The 19,555-nt window shown below is 42.3% G+C and overlaps 1 protein-coding gene across 2 annotated transcripts in view; it reads right to left on the bottom strand.

Annotated features, from left to right (window-relative positions):
• LOC121283113 (proprotein convertase subtilisin/kexin type 6-like) overlaps positions 1-16,273 on the bottom strand; it is a 50,796-nt gene extending 34,523 nt beyond the window's left edge. The window contains exons 1-2 of one of the 2 annotated variants that reach the window (XM_041197235.1): positions 16,017-16,273; positions 3,065-3,195 (exon numbers count right to left, since the gene is read on the bottom strand). In XM_041197235.1, coding sequence (XP_041053169.1) covers positions 3,065-3,125 — 61 coding nt within the window. In that variant the 5' untranslated portion in view covers positions 3,126-3,195; positions 16,017-16,273. The remainder of the gene's footprint in view (positions 1-3,064; positions 3,196-16,016) is intronic. The other variant, XM_041197244.1, reaches the window with a different exon arrangement.
• Positions 16,274-19,555: the final 3,282 nt, after the last annotated feature.

The raw sequence follows: 19,555 nt of genomic DNA, 5'->3' as shown, positions 1-19,555 counted from the left end.
GGCTCTCCGCTTCTTCCTTGAAGAGAGGCCTGAACATTCACCATCCACCACAACTTTCCTTCGTCTGGCTGAACTTGTTCTCTCACTAAACAATTTCTTCTTAAACTTGTCTTGCTTCCTCCAAATAAAAAGGTGTGGCTATGGATACCCACATAGGCCCCAGTTATGCCTGTCTCTTTATGGGGTATGCAGAACCTTCCTTGTTCCAGTCCTACTCAGGCCCCCTCCCACAACTTTTTTTGGTACATCGATGACTGTTTTGGTGCCAATTCATGCTCTCGTCTGGACCTGGAAAAATTTATCAACTTTGCTTCCAATTTCTGCCCCTCTCTCACCTTCACATGGTCCATCTCCGACACTTCCCTCCCCTTCCTTGACCTCAATCTATCACCAGAAATGGAGACACAGTCTACCAATATTAATTACAAGCTCACCAACTCCCACAACTACCTCAACTATAGCTCCTCATACCCTGCTTCCCCAAAGGACTACATCACATTCTCTCAGTTCCTTCACCTCCGTCGCATCTGTTCCGATGATGCCACTTTTCAAAATGGTGCTTCAAACATGTCTTCCTTCACTGAGGTTTCCCACCCACTGCGGTTGATAGACCCCTCAGCCGTGTCCAACCCACCTTCTACGCCTCTACCCTCACACCTTCCTCTCCCTCCCAGAACCATGATAGGGTCCCCCTTGTCCTCACTTTTCACCCCACCAGCCTCTGCATTCAAAGGATCATCCTCTGCCATTTCCACCAACTCCAGCATGATGCCACCACCAAAAACATCTTCCCCTCACCCTGTCAGTATTCCGTAGGGCCGTTCCCTCCTGGTCCACTCCTCCATCACCCCCAACACCTCATCCCTTTCAAAATACAGAAAATGCTTCTTCCCATGCAACTGCTGAAGATGCAACACTGGCCCCTTTACTTCCTCCCTTCTTACCGTCCAAGGGCCCAAATACCCCCTTCAGGTGAAGCAACACTTTACTTACACCTCCTTCAATTTGGTCTATTGCATTTGCTGCTCCCAATGCGGTGTCCTCTACATTGGAGAGACCAAACACAGACTGGGTGACCGCTTTGCAGAACACGTCCAGTCTGTCCACAAGCATGACCCAGACCTCCTTGTCGCTTGCCATTTCAACACTCCACCCTGCTCTCATACCCACATGTCCATCCTTGGCCTACTGCAATGTTCCAGTGAAGCCCAATGCAAATTGGAGGAACAGCACCTCATCTTCCAATTAGGCACTTTACAGTCTTCCAGACTTAAAAGAGTTCAACAACTTCAGACTATGAACTCTCTCCTCTATCCTCAGCCCTTTTTTAATCCCCTTTTTTCTACATTCATTTTTATTTTTTATCCATAGTTTTATCCCTTTTTTTTTTAAAATCCCTTCTATCCTATTTTCTATCCTCCCCACCCCCCCCTCCCCCCCCCCCCCCACCCCACCACTACCCCCTGCCCCCACCCCATCCCTTAAAGGGCCATCTGTTACTTGTTCCATGTTGTTCTTTCACACAATGCCACCCTTGTTCTGCTATTATCACATTCTGCTTTCTTACCTTTGCACCACTATCAGCACCTTTTTTCAGCCCTTACCATCACAATTAACATTCCTTTTGTCCTTTAGTTCATGACATCTTTGTCAATCTCTCCTTTGTCCCACCTATCGCTGGCCTTCTAGCCAGCTTCACCTGCTCCGCCCCCCCTTAAAGAGTATAAATTTCATCATATTTCCACTTCTCTTCAGCTCTGTACTACCAATCCAGTGACAATACCACTACGTCACAGCCTCCCCTTAGAGGCAGTGTGATGGAGAATGCACCAGTTTAATGGTGACAACAGTTAACTGCCTAGCATTATTTGAAATTTAAATCAGGCAGCTTGACTGATTAGTCAAGACATTGCCCTGAGGAATGAACCAGCAAATGGCTATCACTTATTTTATTTAGCCGAAACAGGTGCAATGCGTGTACATGCTCTCACTTATTCTTGCTGTTTTCCTGATGAGTGGAAGACAAAAAGCTTTGACAAAATGTCTTTTTTCAGCAATACTAGAGTTGTATTTTGGACCTCGTGCAGTTTGCAGCTCAGAGAAGTAATCCAAAGCAAATGACAAGTTAGATCTGCACTGTAAGCAGAGTAAAGAACCAGCATCATTACTGACTGCATGGAACGCAGGTAAGGTGTAATCTCAGTTTGAATCTTGAGGCAGCAGAAGCTGGAGGATTAATTAGTCTGAAGCTAGTAGGAGAATCCACAGTGGGCCTCACAGTTTCTTATTGCAAAAGAAAGTAACCGGCTGAATTAGCATGGAAGCATTGAAAGATAACCAGAACTGGGAATGGGGCATCCAGAAGAGAATTCTCCAGAGCACTGTGGCATACTTATCGGTGTTGCCACCAGAAGTAAAAATAGTTTTAAGATTGATGTGCCCTATAAGAGAATTCTTTGGGTGGGGGGAGGAGGAGGAGGTGTAAAAAGTAAACCTGAGTGCATAACATCCATCGTTATAAACCATATTGTTAACAGTGGGTTTTTTTTGTTTAATTCTTTTATATAGAAAAACGTTTTGTTTTTTAAAAAAGTGAAATCTTGTAGCATAGCTTTACTGGTTAAAAATGAGGTATTTGGATTTCTTTTTAAATGTTAATGGTCCCTAACTGGAGTGTAACACTAATAGCACTGTTCACATGACCAACTTAAACTGGTCAGAATTCAACAAGAGTTTGTTAATACAACCAATAAATAAATGTCCCATACAGAGTTGCATATGCTGCTTTTTGTTCCACCTGCTGCACAAACAGATAATTCAGCAGGTTTACCCAGTAAGCTGGTTGACGATCCAAACAGTTCAAGAAGGGCCCTGTTGGAAATGCCTGTCGTGGACAAGATGAGGCTCATTGTAATTGTGAATAACAACCTGCTAGTCACATGATACCAGAGAGTGAGAGAGAGAGGAGATCATGCCTCATGCCAGTGAAACCATGCTGTAGTACAGTGGGAGGGGAGAAACTAGCATAGAATATATATTAAAAACAAAAAAGGAGCATAATTACCTTTGTTGTTGAGTAAGAAGGGGGTGTTATCCTTTTGATGATATTCAGTTGAAGCCTTCATTGCCTGTTCTAGTGGTTCACTTCAAGGTAATTGTATGTAAATTCCTTGGACATTGAGACTTGCTATGATACTAAATACAGTAAAATTTTGTTCCATTGTGGTATTTATTAAAGAAAGTATGATGCAACTATACTGAGGATATATATATGTACCAGAGTACAGCCAAACCAAATAGTGGTCATATGTTTAAGATGCTTCCTATAAAAGTTGCAAATAGTAATATTTAAGAAACTATTATGCAGTAGCCATAAGTTAATATTACTGCTTAGTCAATAAACGGACTAAAAGATACTAAACGCATTTCCAAGATTCACCCCAACAAATACACCCCCTCTTGTAAATATTGGGCTTCGGTTTCTCTGAATACTGAAGCAAAAACCCAAAACTTTATTAATTGAGGCAAGAGGGAAAAACCTGGACTTCACATCAACCAAAACCAGGTCACAAGGGTTTAGTTTGGAGTGTAGGACAAATAAACCACTTACTATACAAAGGGCATGCCACTGCTTTATATTAGAGTGTGCATATACCCATTAGACTGAATGTTTACTGAGAAAAGGAAAGTTTAAAAATAACCTTAGTAAAGCTTAAAATTGAAGTACTGCTGTCTTAATGAGGAAGTAAAACACAAGACCTAAATTAGAGGGGGAGAAAAAATCCCCACATCGTTCATGTGGCCAGGTCCAAAATAAATCAAATAGAAGTTCAGTTCTAGCTTTCACAATGCTGTCTGTCAGAGGGCGGGTGCATTCCCATTCTCTCCAGCTTTCTGAAAGCATATTATAGCAAGAGGTTTAGAAAGAATTGAAAGGGGGAAGATTTCCCCCAGAGGCTGGTGGGATTCTGGAACTTACTGCCTATAAAAAGGGTGGGAGGGGCAGAAGCCCTCACAACATTAAAGTACATGGACATGCACTTGAAGTATCGTAACCAACCAGGCTATAGGCCAAGAGTGGGTTTAGACTGGATGGCTACTTGTTAGCCTGTGCAGGTGCAATGAGCTCTTTTGAGGTTGCCAAATTAAATGCATATAGTGAGTGCATATGTCTTACCTCATGTCCAAGAAAATATAGAGAACCTCTACTCATGGCCTTCATTGATCACAAAGGCTTTCGATTCTATTGATGGGGAGGGATATGGAGTGTCCTCCTCAAATTTGGCTGCCCACAGGAATTAATCATCACCCTCTATCTGTTGCACAATGGCGTGCATGCTGTGATCTACCACGAGTGCAAACTGGAATCAAGCAAGGCTGTGTCATCGCACCAACGCTCTTTTCCATCTTCTTCACCACAACACCCTACCCCATTCCACGAAGCTCCCCGCCAGAGTGGAGATACTCTGCAGAATGAGTGGAAAACTATTCAGCCTATGTCACTTCCAGTCAAGAACCAAGATCACCCCAACCTCTGTCAGAGCTGCAGCATGGTTGACGACACTTGCATAGGCACACACTGGTTTGGACAGCGAACTCCAAACTATCATCGCACATTCATGGAGTGTGAGAAAGAATGGGCCTGAGGCTAAACATCTGGAAGACAAAAGGTCCTCTACAGCCTGCTCCCACTGTGCAACATTGTCCCCTGGCCATCAAGATCCACAGCGAGCCATTGGACATGGATCATTTCTCATACCTTGGGAGCCTCCTCTCAGCGAGGGCAGGCATCAATGATGAAACTCAACAGTGCCTCCAGTGTGCCAGCACAGCCTTCGGCTGTCTGAGGAAAAAATTTAAAAAGTGTTTGATGACAAAGACCTCAAACCCGGCACAAAGCTCATGCTCTACACGGCTGCATTGCTATCTGCTCTCCTGTATGTGTCAGAGTTATGGACAATGTACAGCAGACACCTTAAATCACTGGAGAAATATCACCAGCAATGCTTGCACAAAATCCTGCAAATTCATTGGCAGGGTAGCTGCTCACTCAGGCCAACATCCCCAGTATTGAAGTACTGGTTTTGGCTAATCAGCTATATTGGGTGGTTCACACCTTCCACATGCCTGAGACAAGGCTCCCAAAACAAGCTCTCTACTTAAAGCTTTGTCATGACAAGCAGTTACCAGGAGGGCAAAGGAAATGCTCAGGGACGTCCTCAACACCTGCCTGAGAAAAATCCAACATCCCCACTGATTTGTGGCAATTTGTTGCTCGAGACCACTCAAACTAGAGACGAATCATCGTGAAGGTGCCAACCATTTTGAACATCTCCGACAGGTCCAGGTGGAGGCCAAGCACAAACAACAGAAGGAGTGTACCAAAATCCCAGCATCCCACCCATCCACCTACCTCATCAAACACCACCTGCGGCAGTGAGTAGATTCAGCATTGAAATTTTTAAGTCACCTCAGGACCCACAGCCCTGGATTGGAAGAAAGTTATCCTCAGTTCCGAGGCACTGCCTAAGAAGTATGTGTTTTACCTAGTGACTACTGGAAACCAGTACAATTGAAGCATTAATTGGAGGGTAATTTACAGCGTGGAAATCCAGCCAACACAGTAGGAAAGTTTGACTTGCTACTATCTTAAGGTGACAACTAATTGCATTACCCGATAGAATTAAGCAAAATTTTTTGCAAGAACTGAGAGAAGCATTTCTTACAAAGATCACAGGTAGTCAAATCACAAACCTCGAACCATAATGAGGAGAAAAATTTCCAGAGAAAAAAAATAGCAAAGAGAAAGAGGAAGAGAAGAAAGAAAATAAGGAAATGAAAGTGCTTGCATTTAAATAGTGGCTTGCAAAACATCACAATACCCCATAGCACTTTACAGCAAATGAAATACTTTTGAAGTGTAGTCACCATTGTAATGCAGCAACAACCATTTGCACCAAACCAGGCCCCATACACAGCAGCAAGATAAATGACCAGATATTTTGTTTTAGGTAAGGTGGATTGAGTAAGTGATGTTCGTCAGGACACTGGGAGAACTTCCTCCAATAAGACTAGAACTTTTATATTCACTTGAAGAGGAAGGTGAGCCCATATAGTTTAACGTTTCATTCAAAATGTAGGATCTCTTACAGTGCAGTATCATGGGAAGGGAATGCGTGTGCACTACAATCCTGGTGATCCGTGACCAAGTACAACAAATTGGCCAACATTGCAAATACCTTGCAACGAGACCGATGCATAAAAATGCAAGACCCAAGATAACTTGTACAGATCTTAGTTGTATGTTGGAGGTCTTCCTCAATGAAATAGAACCACAAGAGGCATACACTCAAAGGAGGCACATTGGCTCTTTGCTAATGTAATCCAAAACTAATTCCAATGCTCACTTTCTCTCCGTAGCCCTGGATCTTATGCAATCTCAAATATTTATCTGCTTTTGTTTTAGAGATGCAACAGTCTTTGCCTGTTCCCCGAAGCAAAATATTTCACACTCCTAATTGCCTACATGAAGAAATTTCAACAGATAGTTAAGGGAGGGGTCTGTCCACATTCAACAAAAATGAACCCATTTTCCTTGATGTAAATTGTCCTCATTTCACTGCTCAAAACTTACAGCATGGGAATAAACCATTTGGCTGGTGTTTATGCTCCTCATTAGCCTCCTCCCATTCTATTTATTTGGCTTCCTCTCTGGCTAAGGGAGGCTAGGAAAGAACAGGTCCAGCTGGAGTGGGCTCCTGGTATATCCCATTAAACATTCCCTGCAGCCTCCAACTCTAAAAATGCCTAACTTGCTGGAAGAGTGAGCTGATAATGGTGTGTTGAGAGCAACAGGGCATCTGGGACCTGAAGTGATCAACTGATCTAACAGTGTATCTCCTTAATCAATGAGATTTAAGGATTGAGAAATAAACAGAACAACTAAAGGAGGGTGAGAGACACAGACAGATGCCACTGGAAAGGAAAAGTACAACAGTTTAAAATTTAAAATTTGGCATTTTAAAAACCTCAACAATAATTCAGAATGAGATGCAATGCCACAGTTTAAATTGTTCACTATTTTTAGTCAGCAAGGTCAATTGACAGTCATTAACAATTATTACTTTGTTAAATATATACTTACACATTAATTATGAGATTTTACTTGCCCATTAAACTTAGCAGTTGAGAGAAAATTCAGCAAATACTTACAAATAAATATAATGCTAAGGGCAAGCTGCTGTTTGAAGCAAACAGCGAGCGGCATAAATGGACCAGCAATGGATCAGAGCTGCACATTAATAACGGCATGCCTTGTCAACAATGTTATTTTACCAGTAAAATCCGGCTAATTCCATAGAAGCCTGAATTTGAAACTAACAGACAAACTGTGGTTAGTGCCAATCAATGCAGAAAATACATCAAGGGTTAAATTTCTATCAATTATTACTCCTTGTTAAATTACTTAATTAGATCAAATTTCACAAAAATCTGTCCACATTCAACAAAAATGAACCCATTTTCCTTGATGTAAATTGTCCTCATTTCACTGCTCAAAACTTACAGCATGGGAATAAACCATTTGGCTGGTGTTTATGCTCCTCATTAGCCTCCTCCCATTCTATTTACTTCATCTCACTTTATCAACAGATCCTTCTCTTTTCTGCCTCCTGGATTCCTCTGAAAAGAATCATCAGTTCATCTTCCAGAATATAGAGGAAAATGTGCATGGAGCACATGCAAGATCAGAGTGTCCAGTATGGTGTCTTATTATGGGCCCCATCTCACATTATGATATAACTGTACAAGGAAGTGCAAAGGCAAATTCCTGATTGTAGTGGCCTCAGGGTTAAGTGATCTCCTGCATTTGTTATCCTTGTAATCGTTTCCACAAATGCACTTAAACCTGAGCTGGTTATCCTCATTATCCCATGCATTTCACAATGCTCATGAATTTGATTTCAAATTATGGATTATAATAGATTGCCCAGAATTGACATTAAACTCACCAATTTAATGTTGTCTGGTTTATCCTTCTCTGCTTTTAAGTAAAGGTGATACGTTGGTTTACCTGCCACTGCACCCCCACCCCAGAACAATTTGCACATCAAAAGGAAGATTAAAACATTGCAGTCAGAACTTCTGATATTTCTTCTCCTCAAGTTCCTTCAGTCATCTAAAGAGGTGCCAGCCAATTAATAGTGGCTTTTGTCTCTTCAGCCTCGGTAACTTTGTTGTTCAGTCACTGCCAACTAGTTGTGCCTCAGTGTATAGAAGCAGTAGGTATTATGTCCAGTAGTGAGCTCAGGTGCCACCTCAAAAGCTGCCATTAAGTGCCAAGAAGTCCTGAAAGCAACCATACATTTCCTTTCTGCAGAAACTCTGTTTTCAATGCGGCAATTTCTTTCAAAACCTGAACAAGTGAGACTTGGTTCAGCTTCTAAGCTGAAAGTTGGTCAACTTGGACACCAGTGGCAACTGCCAAATTGAACAGACAGAATGATGGATTGCCTTTAGTATGCACTTGTCACTAGGCCCAGCAGGGCACAATAAGAAGGGCTGGCAGGTGCACTGCCTGGAATTGCCATCATGCTTCCCATCTCATCTCCAAGCCTGGGCACAGCTTACACAGACTTAAGATCGATATCTCCAGAAGTTACGATTTAGCTAGAACTCAGCGATGGAGCAATGTTACGTACTTCAAGGAGGAGTTCCAAAGCCAATCAGTCATTTTTTTTTTTAAATGAATCAGTATTTCCACCCTCTCTCCCTCTCCAAAGTACCTGTCCTTCATTCAGCACCCCCACAGATGAGTTATGTCTCAGAAATATTTTGGAATATAAGACCATAAGACATTGGAGCAGAAATTAGTCCATTCAGCCCATCGAGTCTGCTCCGCCATTCAATCATGGCTGATAAGTTTCTCAACCCCATTCTCCTGCCTTCTCCCCGTAACCTTTCATCCCCTTACCAATCAAGAACCCATCTATCTTGGTCTTAAATACACTCAATGACCTGGCCTCCGCAGCCTTCTGTGGCAATGAATTCCATAGATTCACCACTCTCTGGCTAAAGAAGTTTCTCCTCATCTCTGTTCTAAAAAGGTCTTCCCTTTACTCTGAGGCTGTGCCCTCGGGTCCGAGTCTCTCCTACCAATGGAAACATCTTCCCCATGTCCACTGTATCCAGGCCTTTCAGTATTCTGTAAGTTTCAATCAGATCCCCCTCATCCTTCTAAACTCCATCGAGTATAGACCCAGAGTCCTCAAACGTTCCTCATATGTTAAGCCTTTCATTCCTGGGATTCTTCTCGTGAACCTCCTCTGGACCCTCTCCAGGGCCAGCAGGTCCTTCCTGAGATACGGGGCCCAAAATTGCTCACAATATTCTAAATGTCGTCTGACCAGAGCCTTATTAAGCCTCAGCGGCACATCCCTGCTTTTATATTCTAGTCCTCTCGAAATAAATGCATTTGCCTTCCTAACTACCGCGTCAACCTGCAAGTTAACCTTAAGAGAATCCTGGACTAGGACTCCCAAGTCCCCTTGCACTCCAGATTTCCGAATTTTCTCCCCATTTAGAAAATAGTCTATGCCTCTATTCTTCCTACCAAAGTGCATGACCTCACACTTCCCCACGTTGTATTCCATCTGCCACTTCTTTGACCATTCTCCTAACCTGTCCAAATCCATCTGCAGCCTCCCCGTCTCCTCAGTACTACCTGTCCCTCCACCTATCTTTGTATCATCTGCAAACTTAGCCAGAATGCCCTCAGTTCCTTCATCTAGATCATTAATGTATGAAGTGAAAAGTTGTGATCCCAACACTGACCCCTGCGGAACTCCACTAGTCACCAGCTACCATCCTGAGAAGGACCCTCTTATCCCCACTCTATGCCTCCTGCCAGACAGCCAATCTTCTATTGATGCTAGTACCTTGCCTCCAACACATGGGCTCTTATCTTACTGAGCAGCCTCCTGTGCAGCACCTTGTCAAAGGCCTTCTGGAAGTCCAAGTAGATTGCATCCACTGGCTCTCCTTTGTCTAACCTACTCATTACCTCCACAAAGAATTCTAACAGATTTGTCAGGCATGACCTCCCCTCAATGAAACCATGCTGACTTTGCCCTATTTTTACAATGCACTTACAAGTATTCTGAAATCTCATCCTTAATAATGGACTCTAAAATCTTACCAACGACCAAGGTCAGGCTAATCGGCCTGTAATTTCCGGTCTTTTGTCTCACTCCCTTCTTAAACAGGGGGGGTTACATTAGCGATTATCCAGTCCTCTGGGATCCTCCCTGACTCCATTGATTCCTGAAAGATCACCACTAACGCCTCCACTATCTCTTCAGCTATCTCCTTCAGAACTCTGGGGTGTAATCCATCTGGTCCAGGTGATATATCCACCTTCAGATCTTTCAGTTTTCCTAGCACCTGCTCCTTGGTAATGGCCACCATACTCGTCTCTGTCCCCTGACTCTCTTGAACTTTGGGGATGTTACTCATGTCTTCCACTGAAGACTGACGCAAAGTACCTATTCAGTTCCTCCGCCATTTCTTTGTTCCCCACTACTACTTCTCCAGTATCATTTTCCAGTGGCCCAATGTCCACTTTTGCCTCTCTTACCCTTTATATGTCTAAAAAAACTCTTGCAATCTTCTTTTATATTACTAGCTAGTTTACCCTCATATTTAATCTTCTCCCTCCTTATTTCTTTTTTAGTTGTCCTCTGTTGGTCTTTGTAGGCTTCCCAATCCCCTGGTTTCCCTCTGCTCTTCACCACATTGTATGCTTTCTCTTTAGCTTTTATGCTGTCCCTAACTTCCCTTGTCAGCTATGGTTGCCTTGTCCTCCCTTTAGCATGCTTCTTCTTCATAGGGATGAATTTTTGCTGTGTAAAAAGAGCATTAATAGTTCATCTGACAATAATCAGTGCAATCATTTATAACACCACATGGAATCATTAACATTTATTCAAAGCCTTTTCACCCTAGTTTTACATGGCTTCTTGATTAAGAAGCCGAGAAAACAGGTTGTGTTTTAAGCAAAGATAAAAACAGTTCTGTCGAAGAGTCATGAGGACTCGAAACGTCAACTCTTTTCTTCTCCGCCGATGCTGCCAGACCTGCTGAGTTTTTCCAGGTAATTCTGTTTTTGTTTTGTGTTTTAAGCAAGTTTAGTCGAATCACTGTTCATATGTTGACTGACTTAAATGAAAACTCTTCTAAATAACCAACTATCTGTTCCACAGCACATATTGTTTATGAATAGCTCATTCGAACTCCAGTTCCAGCTTTTATTTATGGAATGATTGCACTTACTGTCAACATCATGTACAGGAACATTCTCTACATGGTCACATGTGCAGGAAAACAGTTTATCCTGTTTGTGGGATGAGGAAGAGGAAGAGCACAAGAGCAAGGGAGCATGAGTGACTTCAAATAACAAGATTCAGCCACAATTTTAACCAGTGACCTGAACAGGGAAGATGTTGTAGCTTTCCCATCAGATGAAAAGTGAGAGCAGATAGAGAAGCCTGTGCTGAACGAATATCTTATCCTTTCATTGAAATACTCCTTTGGACACCCACAAGCAAACTTAGGCTTCCACTTCCCTGAGCACGAGACCCCCAGCTGGACAGCACTCAAAGCCAATCCCGCCACCTACCTGGCATTAGTACTTGGCTTCCCAGCCATGTGGTTTTCCTAAACAAAAATAAAAATACCTGGAAAAACTCAGCAGGTCTGGCAGCATCTGCGGGTAGGAACACAGTTAACATTTCGAGTCCATATAACTCTTCAACAGAACTAAGAAAAAATAGAAGAGAGGTGAAATATAAGCTGGTTTAAGGGGGGGGCGGGTTCAGACAAGTAGAGCTGGATAGAGGGCCAGTGATAGGTGGAGATAACCAAAAGATGTCATAGACAAAAAGGACAAAGAGGTGTTGAAGGTGGTGATATTATCTAAGGAATGTGCTAATTAAGGGTAGAAAGCAGGACAAGCAAGGTACAGATAGCCCTAGTGGAGGTGGGCTGGGGTGAAGGAATCGAAAAAGACTAAAAGGTAGAGATAAAACAATGGATGGAAATACATTTAAAAATAATGGAAATAGGTGGGAAAAGAAAAATCTATATAAATTATTGGGGAAAAAAGGGGGGATTGGAAAGGGGTTGAGGATGGAGGAGAGAGTTCATGATCTAAAATTGTTGAACTCAATTTTCAGTCTGTAAGGCTGTAAAGTGCCTAGTCAGAAGATGAGGTGCTGCTGTTCCTCCAGTTTGCGTTGAGCTTCACTGGAACAATGCAGCAGGCCAAGGACGTTCAACAATTTTAGATCTTGAACTCTCTCCTCCATCCCCACCCCCTTTCCAATCCCCCCCTTTTTTCCCAATAATTTATATAGATTTTTCTTTTCCCACCCATTTCCATTATTTTTAAATGTATTTCCATCCATTGCTTTATCTCTACCTTTTAGCCTTTTTCGATTCCTTCACCCCACCCCTACTAGGGCTATCTGTACCTTGCTCGTCCTGCTTTCTACCCTTAATTAGCACATTCCTTAGATAATATCACCACCTTCAACACCTCTTTGTCCTTTTGTCTGTGACATCTTTTGGCTATCTCCACCTATCACTGGCCCTCTATCCAGCTCTACTTGTCCCAACCCCCCCCCCCCCTTTAAACCAGCTGATATTTCACCTCTCTTCTATTTTTACTTAGTTCTGTTGAAGAGTCATACGGACTCAAAATGTTAACTGTGCTCCTCTCCGCAGATGCTGCCAGACCTGCTGAGTTTTTCCAGGTATTTTTATTTTTGTTTTGGATTTCCAGCATCCGCAGTTTTTTGCTTTTATCCGTGTGGTTTTCCTCTTCTTTATGCTGACACTCCCAAGTGGGATTTAAATGAGATCTGGGAGTTAGATAAGCTGGATCGGGTGGGGAATTAACAGGAAGCAGTGGAAAACTGCACGGGAGGTTTAAGCTTTCCTTAAGATAAAAGCAAAATACTGCGGATGCTGGAAATCTGAAAAAAAAACAGAAAATGCTGGAAAAAAACTCAGCAGGTCTGGCAGCATCTGTGGAGAGAGAAAGAAGTCCAACTCATGGACTTGAAACATTAACTCTGTTTCTCTCTGTACAGATGCTGCCAGACCGGCTGGATTTTTCCAGCATTTTCTGCTTTTATTAAGTTTCCCTTAGTTGTGAGATCCCAGGTGATTACTCCTGCTCCTCCTGGCCCCAAAACTGAAAATTTACTAAAATAAATAGTTTCCTCAGTTTATTCTGAGCCCAGCTACTCTTTCCCACTGCCTTTACCTGGCAGGAACCCTCCAGCAGGTTCTACACCAGTTTAAACTGTAGTCAAGACTCAATGGTTACTGAGAGACACGACGTGAATCTGTCAAAGAATTTTGCCAGTTTTTGGGGCAGCTTTTTATCGCCATCTGCTCAGTAGAGCAGCTCAAGTTCAGAACAGTGAGCTCCTGGAAGCTTTCTGGTGAGTGAGTAAACTGGGCCATGGACCACACTCCTGGTTTCTGTCTAGTGGATACTGTTTAAATTACTCCATTGTTTATGGTTTTAATATTCATTGTAATCTGCTTTACGGGTTATATAGAAAAAAGGAATTAACAACCCCATCCAGCTATTTCTCATCATGGGCAGGTTTAAAACAATGTGACACCTTTCATAACCTCCAGACGTCCCAGAGGATTTCAATTAAGTACTTTTGGAGGTGCAGTCACTGTTGGAACGCTAGAAATCAAAGCAGTCAACTTGCGAGCTGAAAGATCCCACAAGAGCAATGAGACAAATGATCAGATCAAATGTTTTAACAATGTAGGTTAAGGAATGTCTTGGCTACAGGTCTGTGCTTTTTAAAAACTGTGGAATCTTTTACATCCATCCGAGTGGAAAGATGGGCCTAACTCATCTAAAAAATACTGTAGCATTTCCAAAGCTGGAGTATTGTTAATGGTATTTATATTTATATCAAGATACACAGGTGAAGGCCATTGTTTAATTAAACACTGACCACATCAATAGTGGACATGTTAATTAGTTTAATTAGTTAATTAGTCTACTTCATTTTATTGGTCTACTCAAGAGTATAAATAGGGGACACTGGGTGTGAGAGGGGAGAGCTGTGAAACTGAACAAATTCAATAAACTCTCAGTAAAACAAAGCTCCGTATCTTGATTTGGACATCACCAACTGGCCTGGATTCTATTAACAAATACTTCTGAAATTGTGTGCTTAAATTGTTGGTGTTTTGGTCAAAATTTCTGACTCAGGTCAGAAGAGTCCTACACTGAGCCATGGCTAACACTTCATTGGTGACCATTTTAACTTCTTTTGAATTAAATACCTCAATATTTTTCAATTTATTTTTTAAAAACACTTTATATTAGTAGGGTTCTGGACTTGCATTAACACAGCTGTGTTGCCGTTAATTGCTCAAGTAGCAGGGCTTCAAATACTGAATGTTTTGGCAGTTGCGCAATTGAGGAAGCAATCATCTGCTACAGTCTTTGATTTGTGCTGAGGGATTTGTTGTAGTCAGAAGCAAGCAGCCATTAGGCACCTGGATATGCTCAAAATATAAACTGTAGTTGAGTCTTTGGGTTTAAAAGACAGCAATGAATTAGTGATAGTGGTAAGAATGTGGAACTCAGCCACATGGAGTGGTTGACGCAGATGGCATTGGTATATTTAAGGGGAGGCTTGATGCGTCCACGAGGAAAAAGGAATTGAGGGATATAAATGCTCAAATCGGAGTTTAAACATCGAAGTATATAGATCGGTTGGCATGAATGGCCTGCATGTTTCTATGTTGTACATTCTGTGCAACTCCCAATGTTTCAAGTAGCACACAAAACACTTAACAGTACTAGTCCTCGCTCCAGGCCTACCCTACTACAATGCTACACACAGTATTCAAGAAAGTTTTTTTAAAAAAACACATACTTCACCAAGAAAATTGATCAGGCATCTCAGAAGAATTAGCATAAACTTCTTCAAACCCTCAATTTAATTTCCTGGTATTAAAACCAATTTTAATCCTTTAGAAATTTCAATATCACATATTTGGTAAAAAAAAGTGTAACAAAGCGTTTGTTTAAAAAAAATGTATTTGCCACTACTCCACATTGAGTTGGTTTTGACAGTGAGCTTGCAAACCTTTTATATCTGGTATACAGTAGGAATCTAAAAGCTGGCTGCAACAATGCACTTTTGACATGAACAGCAGAATAATACATTTAAACTGTAGAGAGACCAGGAGAGGAATGTGAAGCTCCCAAATGGGCTATCATTCCAACTGGTCTGGGTAATTCCTGGTGCCAAACACTCATGTTGGCATTATTTGGTGTATAAATGCACTCTTCAAATGGTTAAACTACATTCAACATTAGATGTACAGTACAGACTTTTCTCCCTTTCCTCAATAGCTGGTTGGCCAGTGTCCGGCTGTACCTTTTCTACAATACACAGTGACTGAACCCGGCTATAATTTCCCGATCTCGTCGCTCTCCTTACAGAAGTCTAAACATACGACACAAAAAAGCCATTTTGGTATCTTCTTCCAGTTTAGATTCTCTCAACAAAACACCTTTGCCAAAATTCCAGGCTTTTGTCCAGTCGTTTGCTCTAAAAGAGAACACGCTGGAAACACACAGCAAGTCCCTTCACATTTACAATAAAAGGACAGCTTAATATCCCTGAAACCACTGAGCATTGTCAACTTAGATTTCTAGCATTTAGAGCTTTACTTCCCCCCTCCCCCTCCTCTCTTATTCCCAACTTGTTTGGACAGAGAATGAAGAGAAAAAAGTGTGACAGAGGTAAAATTTGCTACACAGGGACACTGTTATTTTTCTGTGATTACTAATCTGTTTTAAATATTTCAGTGTTAATTTCTGAAGTATTTACAAGATTTTAAAGCAAACGCAAATAAGACACGTCTGTCTAATCTGTAAATGAAACCCGAAAGTAATAAATATTCCTCACCGACGGACGAGACCACAACCAGAAGCGAGTAGTATCTGTGCCCGGGGTGTTTCATGGTGTTTGTTGTGAAAAGCTGATCTGTCGCTTGGCCGATGGGAATTTCAGCGGCGATTACACTCCTCTTTCAATCTGCTGATGGCAGATATTGCTGCTTTCTGTGTTTTGCCTATTGTGTGATCATACCGGTAGAACAACTCAGGAACCAGCGCTATCATATGATTCCCATCATGTGACAAGTCCCAGCTACAGCAACAACTATTTTCATTCCGCATTCTGCGGAGGTGGGGTTTATATTTTCGGGAAGAGGCTTTCGATCCAAACTTTGTACTGCTTTAAAAATAACAAACCGTTCGTGTAAATAATTTCAATTCAATTGGCAAAATCATTGTTGAATATGAACGCGAATGTAAAGTTTCAGAACAAATTCTGTTTTCTTCCATTTTTAACACCGCGAGTGACATGTTGAAGTCACTGCCGGATCTCTGTCCTGTAGCTTGTGAGTAGCTTGCTTCATAGAGCAGAATCAGAGAGATGATGCACTTGTTAAAACACGGAGCTTTGCTTACAAACCAAAATACGCCGAGTAAGATTTGTGTCACACAAACAAATGCCAGGCAATAACCATCTTCAACGGGAGATAATCTAACCGTTTCCCCTTGACATTCAGTGGCATTAGCTTTGATCAATCCCCCACTATCAACATCCTGCGAGTTACCATTGACCAGAAACTGAACTGGATAAGCCACATATATATTGTGACTACAAGAGCTATGTCAGCGGCTGGGAATCCTTTGCTCAGTAACTCACCTCCTGACTCCCCATAGTCTGCCCACCAAGGCACAATCAGGAGTGTGATGGCATACTCTCCACTTGCCTGGATGGGTGCATCTCCCACAATACTTGGAGCTTGACACTATCCATAACAAAGCAGTCTGCTTGAGCAGCACTCTATCCACCATAACGTTCACTCCCACTACCATACCGCTTCAGTAAGAACTATACAGGATATCTTCAGCAGATCCACTGGGAGTTGAGGCGTAGACTGGTTCTTAGGATGAGGCTTCTATCAGTATCCAATCCTTCTTTGTCAGGTTTTCCAGTTCTCCCCTGTCGCACACCCCCACCCACCCCCCATGCCAATCCACTGCTTTGCTCTTCCTCTGGACCCATCTATTACTTCCATACATGTTTCATTATCACATCCCTTTGCCTTACACCATTCTCACTTTTGTCATTTAATTACTCCTCTCTCCAGACTTTTCCCCTAGGTTCTTTTCTTTGGCTCTTAATTTATTTAAACACTTAAAATCTCTTAACATCTTCCATACCTGATCAAGAGTCATCAAACCAAAACATTAACTCTGTTTCTCTCTCTGCAGATGTTGCCAGACCTGCTGACCATTCCCAGCACATTCTGTTTCTTTTTCAGATTTCCAACATTGCCACAATACTACTCCTTTCAAAATAATGAGATTGTTTTGATATTTGGCTGAGTAGTGGTGAACAATCAGGCCTTGGTTGGTAGTGCTCATGCCTCTGAGTCACAAGATGTTGAGTCCAAGTCCCACCTTGAGCACAAAAATCAAGGCTGACACTCCAGTGCTACACTTAGGGAGTGCTGTACTGTTGGAGGTACTATCTTCCAGATGAGATGTTAACCTGTCTGGTGGGCAGAAGATCCCATGGCACTATTTTGAAGAAGAGCAGAGGAGTTTTGCTTGGTTTATATTGATTGATGGACAGAATCAAACTCTAATTTAAATGTCATAATGTAGTTCTAGTTTGCTTAGGATGGGTTTATTATTGGTCCCTTCTTCCTGGGGGCACTTAGTCATTTATTTTGCACCAGGTGGGCTTTATTGACCCCTTCAAAACAATTGTCCAACTGTTGCTTTTGATGGGATTCTGTCCTCCTTCAGCAATTGCTCCTCCATCAATCAATACAAAGCAGGGAAAGCTCCTCTGCTTTCCTTCAAAATAGTGCCATGGGGTCCTTTGCCCAACCAGGCAGGTCAAGGTCTCATCCGGAAGACAGTACCTTCAACAGTACAGCATTACCTCAGCAATTGTTCAGCAATTGCAAAACACCTCAGGTTGCCAGCAATGGGCTGTGTATTAGCTGCCATGTGGTGAGGTCAGGTGTTGAAAATAATTCCTTTTATTTCAGCTTGCTGGATAAATCACATGCTCACTTGTGGTCACCTTGGCTTTGGAAAGTGGTAAATGTTATTAGACTATGGTTTAAGCTATCAATTACCAAACAGATCTATTAACTGTTGAACTGGTTTTCTATTCCCCAAAACAGAACTCCAGCAGTAGTTGTACCAGTAGTGCTCGTGCTACGGGTACCGACTATTTTGGACAGGTCTGAACTGATTCTCCTCCAACAGTAACAAGGATATAGCAAATTCACCAGAATTACAGATTTAATAACTTAGATTCTCCAACCTGAACTAGAAATACAGCAGAGCATGAAACATCTGCCCGACATCATGTACTGACTCTGCTGTCCCAGGATTTAACTAACTGCAGCTGTTTAAAGAGGCAAGAATCATCATCTTTATTCCTCCTGTGTCAAAGCACACACTTTTGCTAAAAGAAAAATCTGTAATGTCAGCCTTCTCCAATCCAGATGTGGAACTGCAACTGCAGGAGGTTATGTAAGGGGATGCATTGTTTGCTATGCAATGAGAACTGCTCAGGAGGCAGTAGAAGGAGGTGATTGTATGAGTGTCATAGAATCATAGAGGTCTACAGCACAGAAAAAGGCCCTTTGGCCCATCGAGTCTGTGCCGGTCAAACAAGCACCTAACTATTCTAATCCCGTTTTCCAGCACTAGGCCCGTAGCCTTGTATGCCATGACATCGCAAGTGCACATCCAAATACTTCTTAAATGTTATGAGGGTTTCTGCCTCTACCACCCTTTCAGGCAGTGAGTTCCAGATTCCCACCACCCACTGGGTGAAAAAATTCTTCCTCACGTCCCCTCTAAACCTCCTGCCCCTTACCTTAAATCTATGCCCCCTGGTTATTGATCCCTCCACCAAGGGGAAAAGTTCCTTCCTGTCTGCCCTATCTATGCCCCTCATAATTTTATACATCTCAATCATGTCCCCTCTCAATCTCCTCTGCTCCAGGGAAAATAACCCCAGTCTACCCAATGTCTCCTCATAACTAAAACTCTCCAGCCCAGGCAACATCCTGGTAAATCTCCTCTGCACTCTCTCTAGTGCAATCACATCCTTCCTATAATGTGGAGTCCAGAACTGCACGCAAAACTTTAGCTGTGGCCTAGCCAGCATTTTAGACAGTTTCAGCATAACCTCCCTACTCTTATTTTCTATGCCTCAGTTAATAAAGGCAAGTATCCCATGTGCCTTTTTAATCACCTTATCTACCTTTCCCACTGTCTTAAGAGACCAGTGGACATGCACACCAAGGTCCCTCTGATCCTTGGTACTTCCCAGGGTCCTACCATTCATTGTGTATTCCATGCCTTGTTTGTCCTGCCCAAGTGCATCATCTCACACTTATCCGG

This window comes from Carcharodon carcharias, chromosome 1 (genome assembly GCF_017639515.1).
Source record: "Carcharodon carcharias isolate sCarCar2 chromosome 1, sCarCar2.pri, whole genome shotgun sequence".
Taxonomy (NCBI): Eukaryota; Metazoa; Chordata; class Chondrichthyes; order Lamniformes; family Lamnidae; genus Carcharodon; species Carcharodon carcharias.
This window is presented reverse-complemented; position numbering and strand designations above follow the sequence as displayed.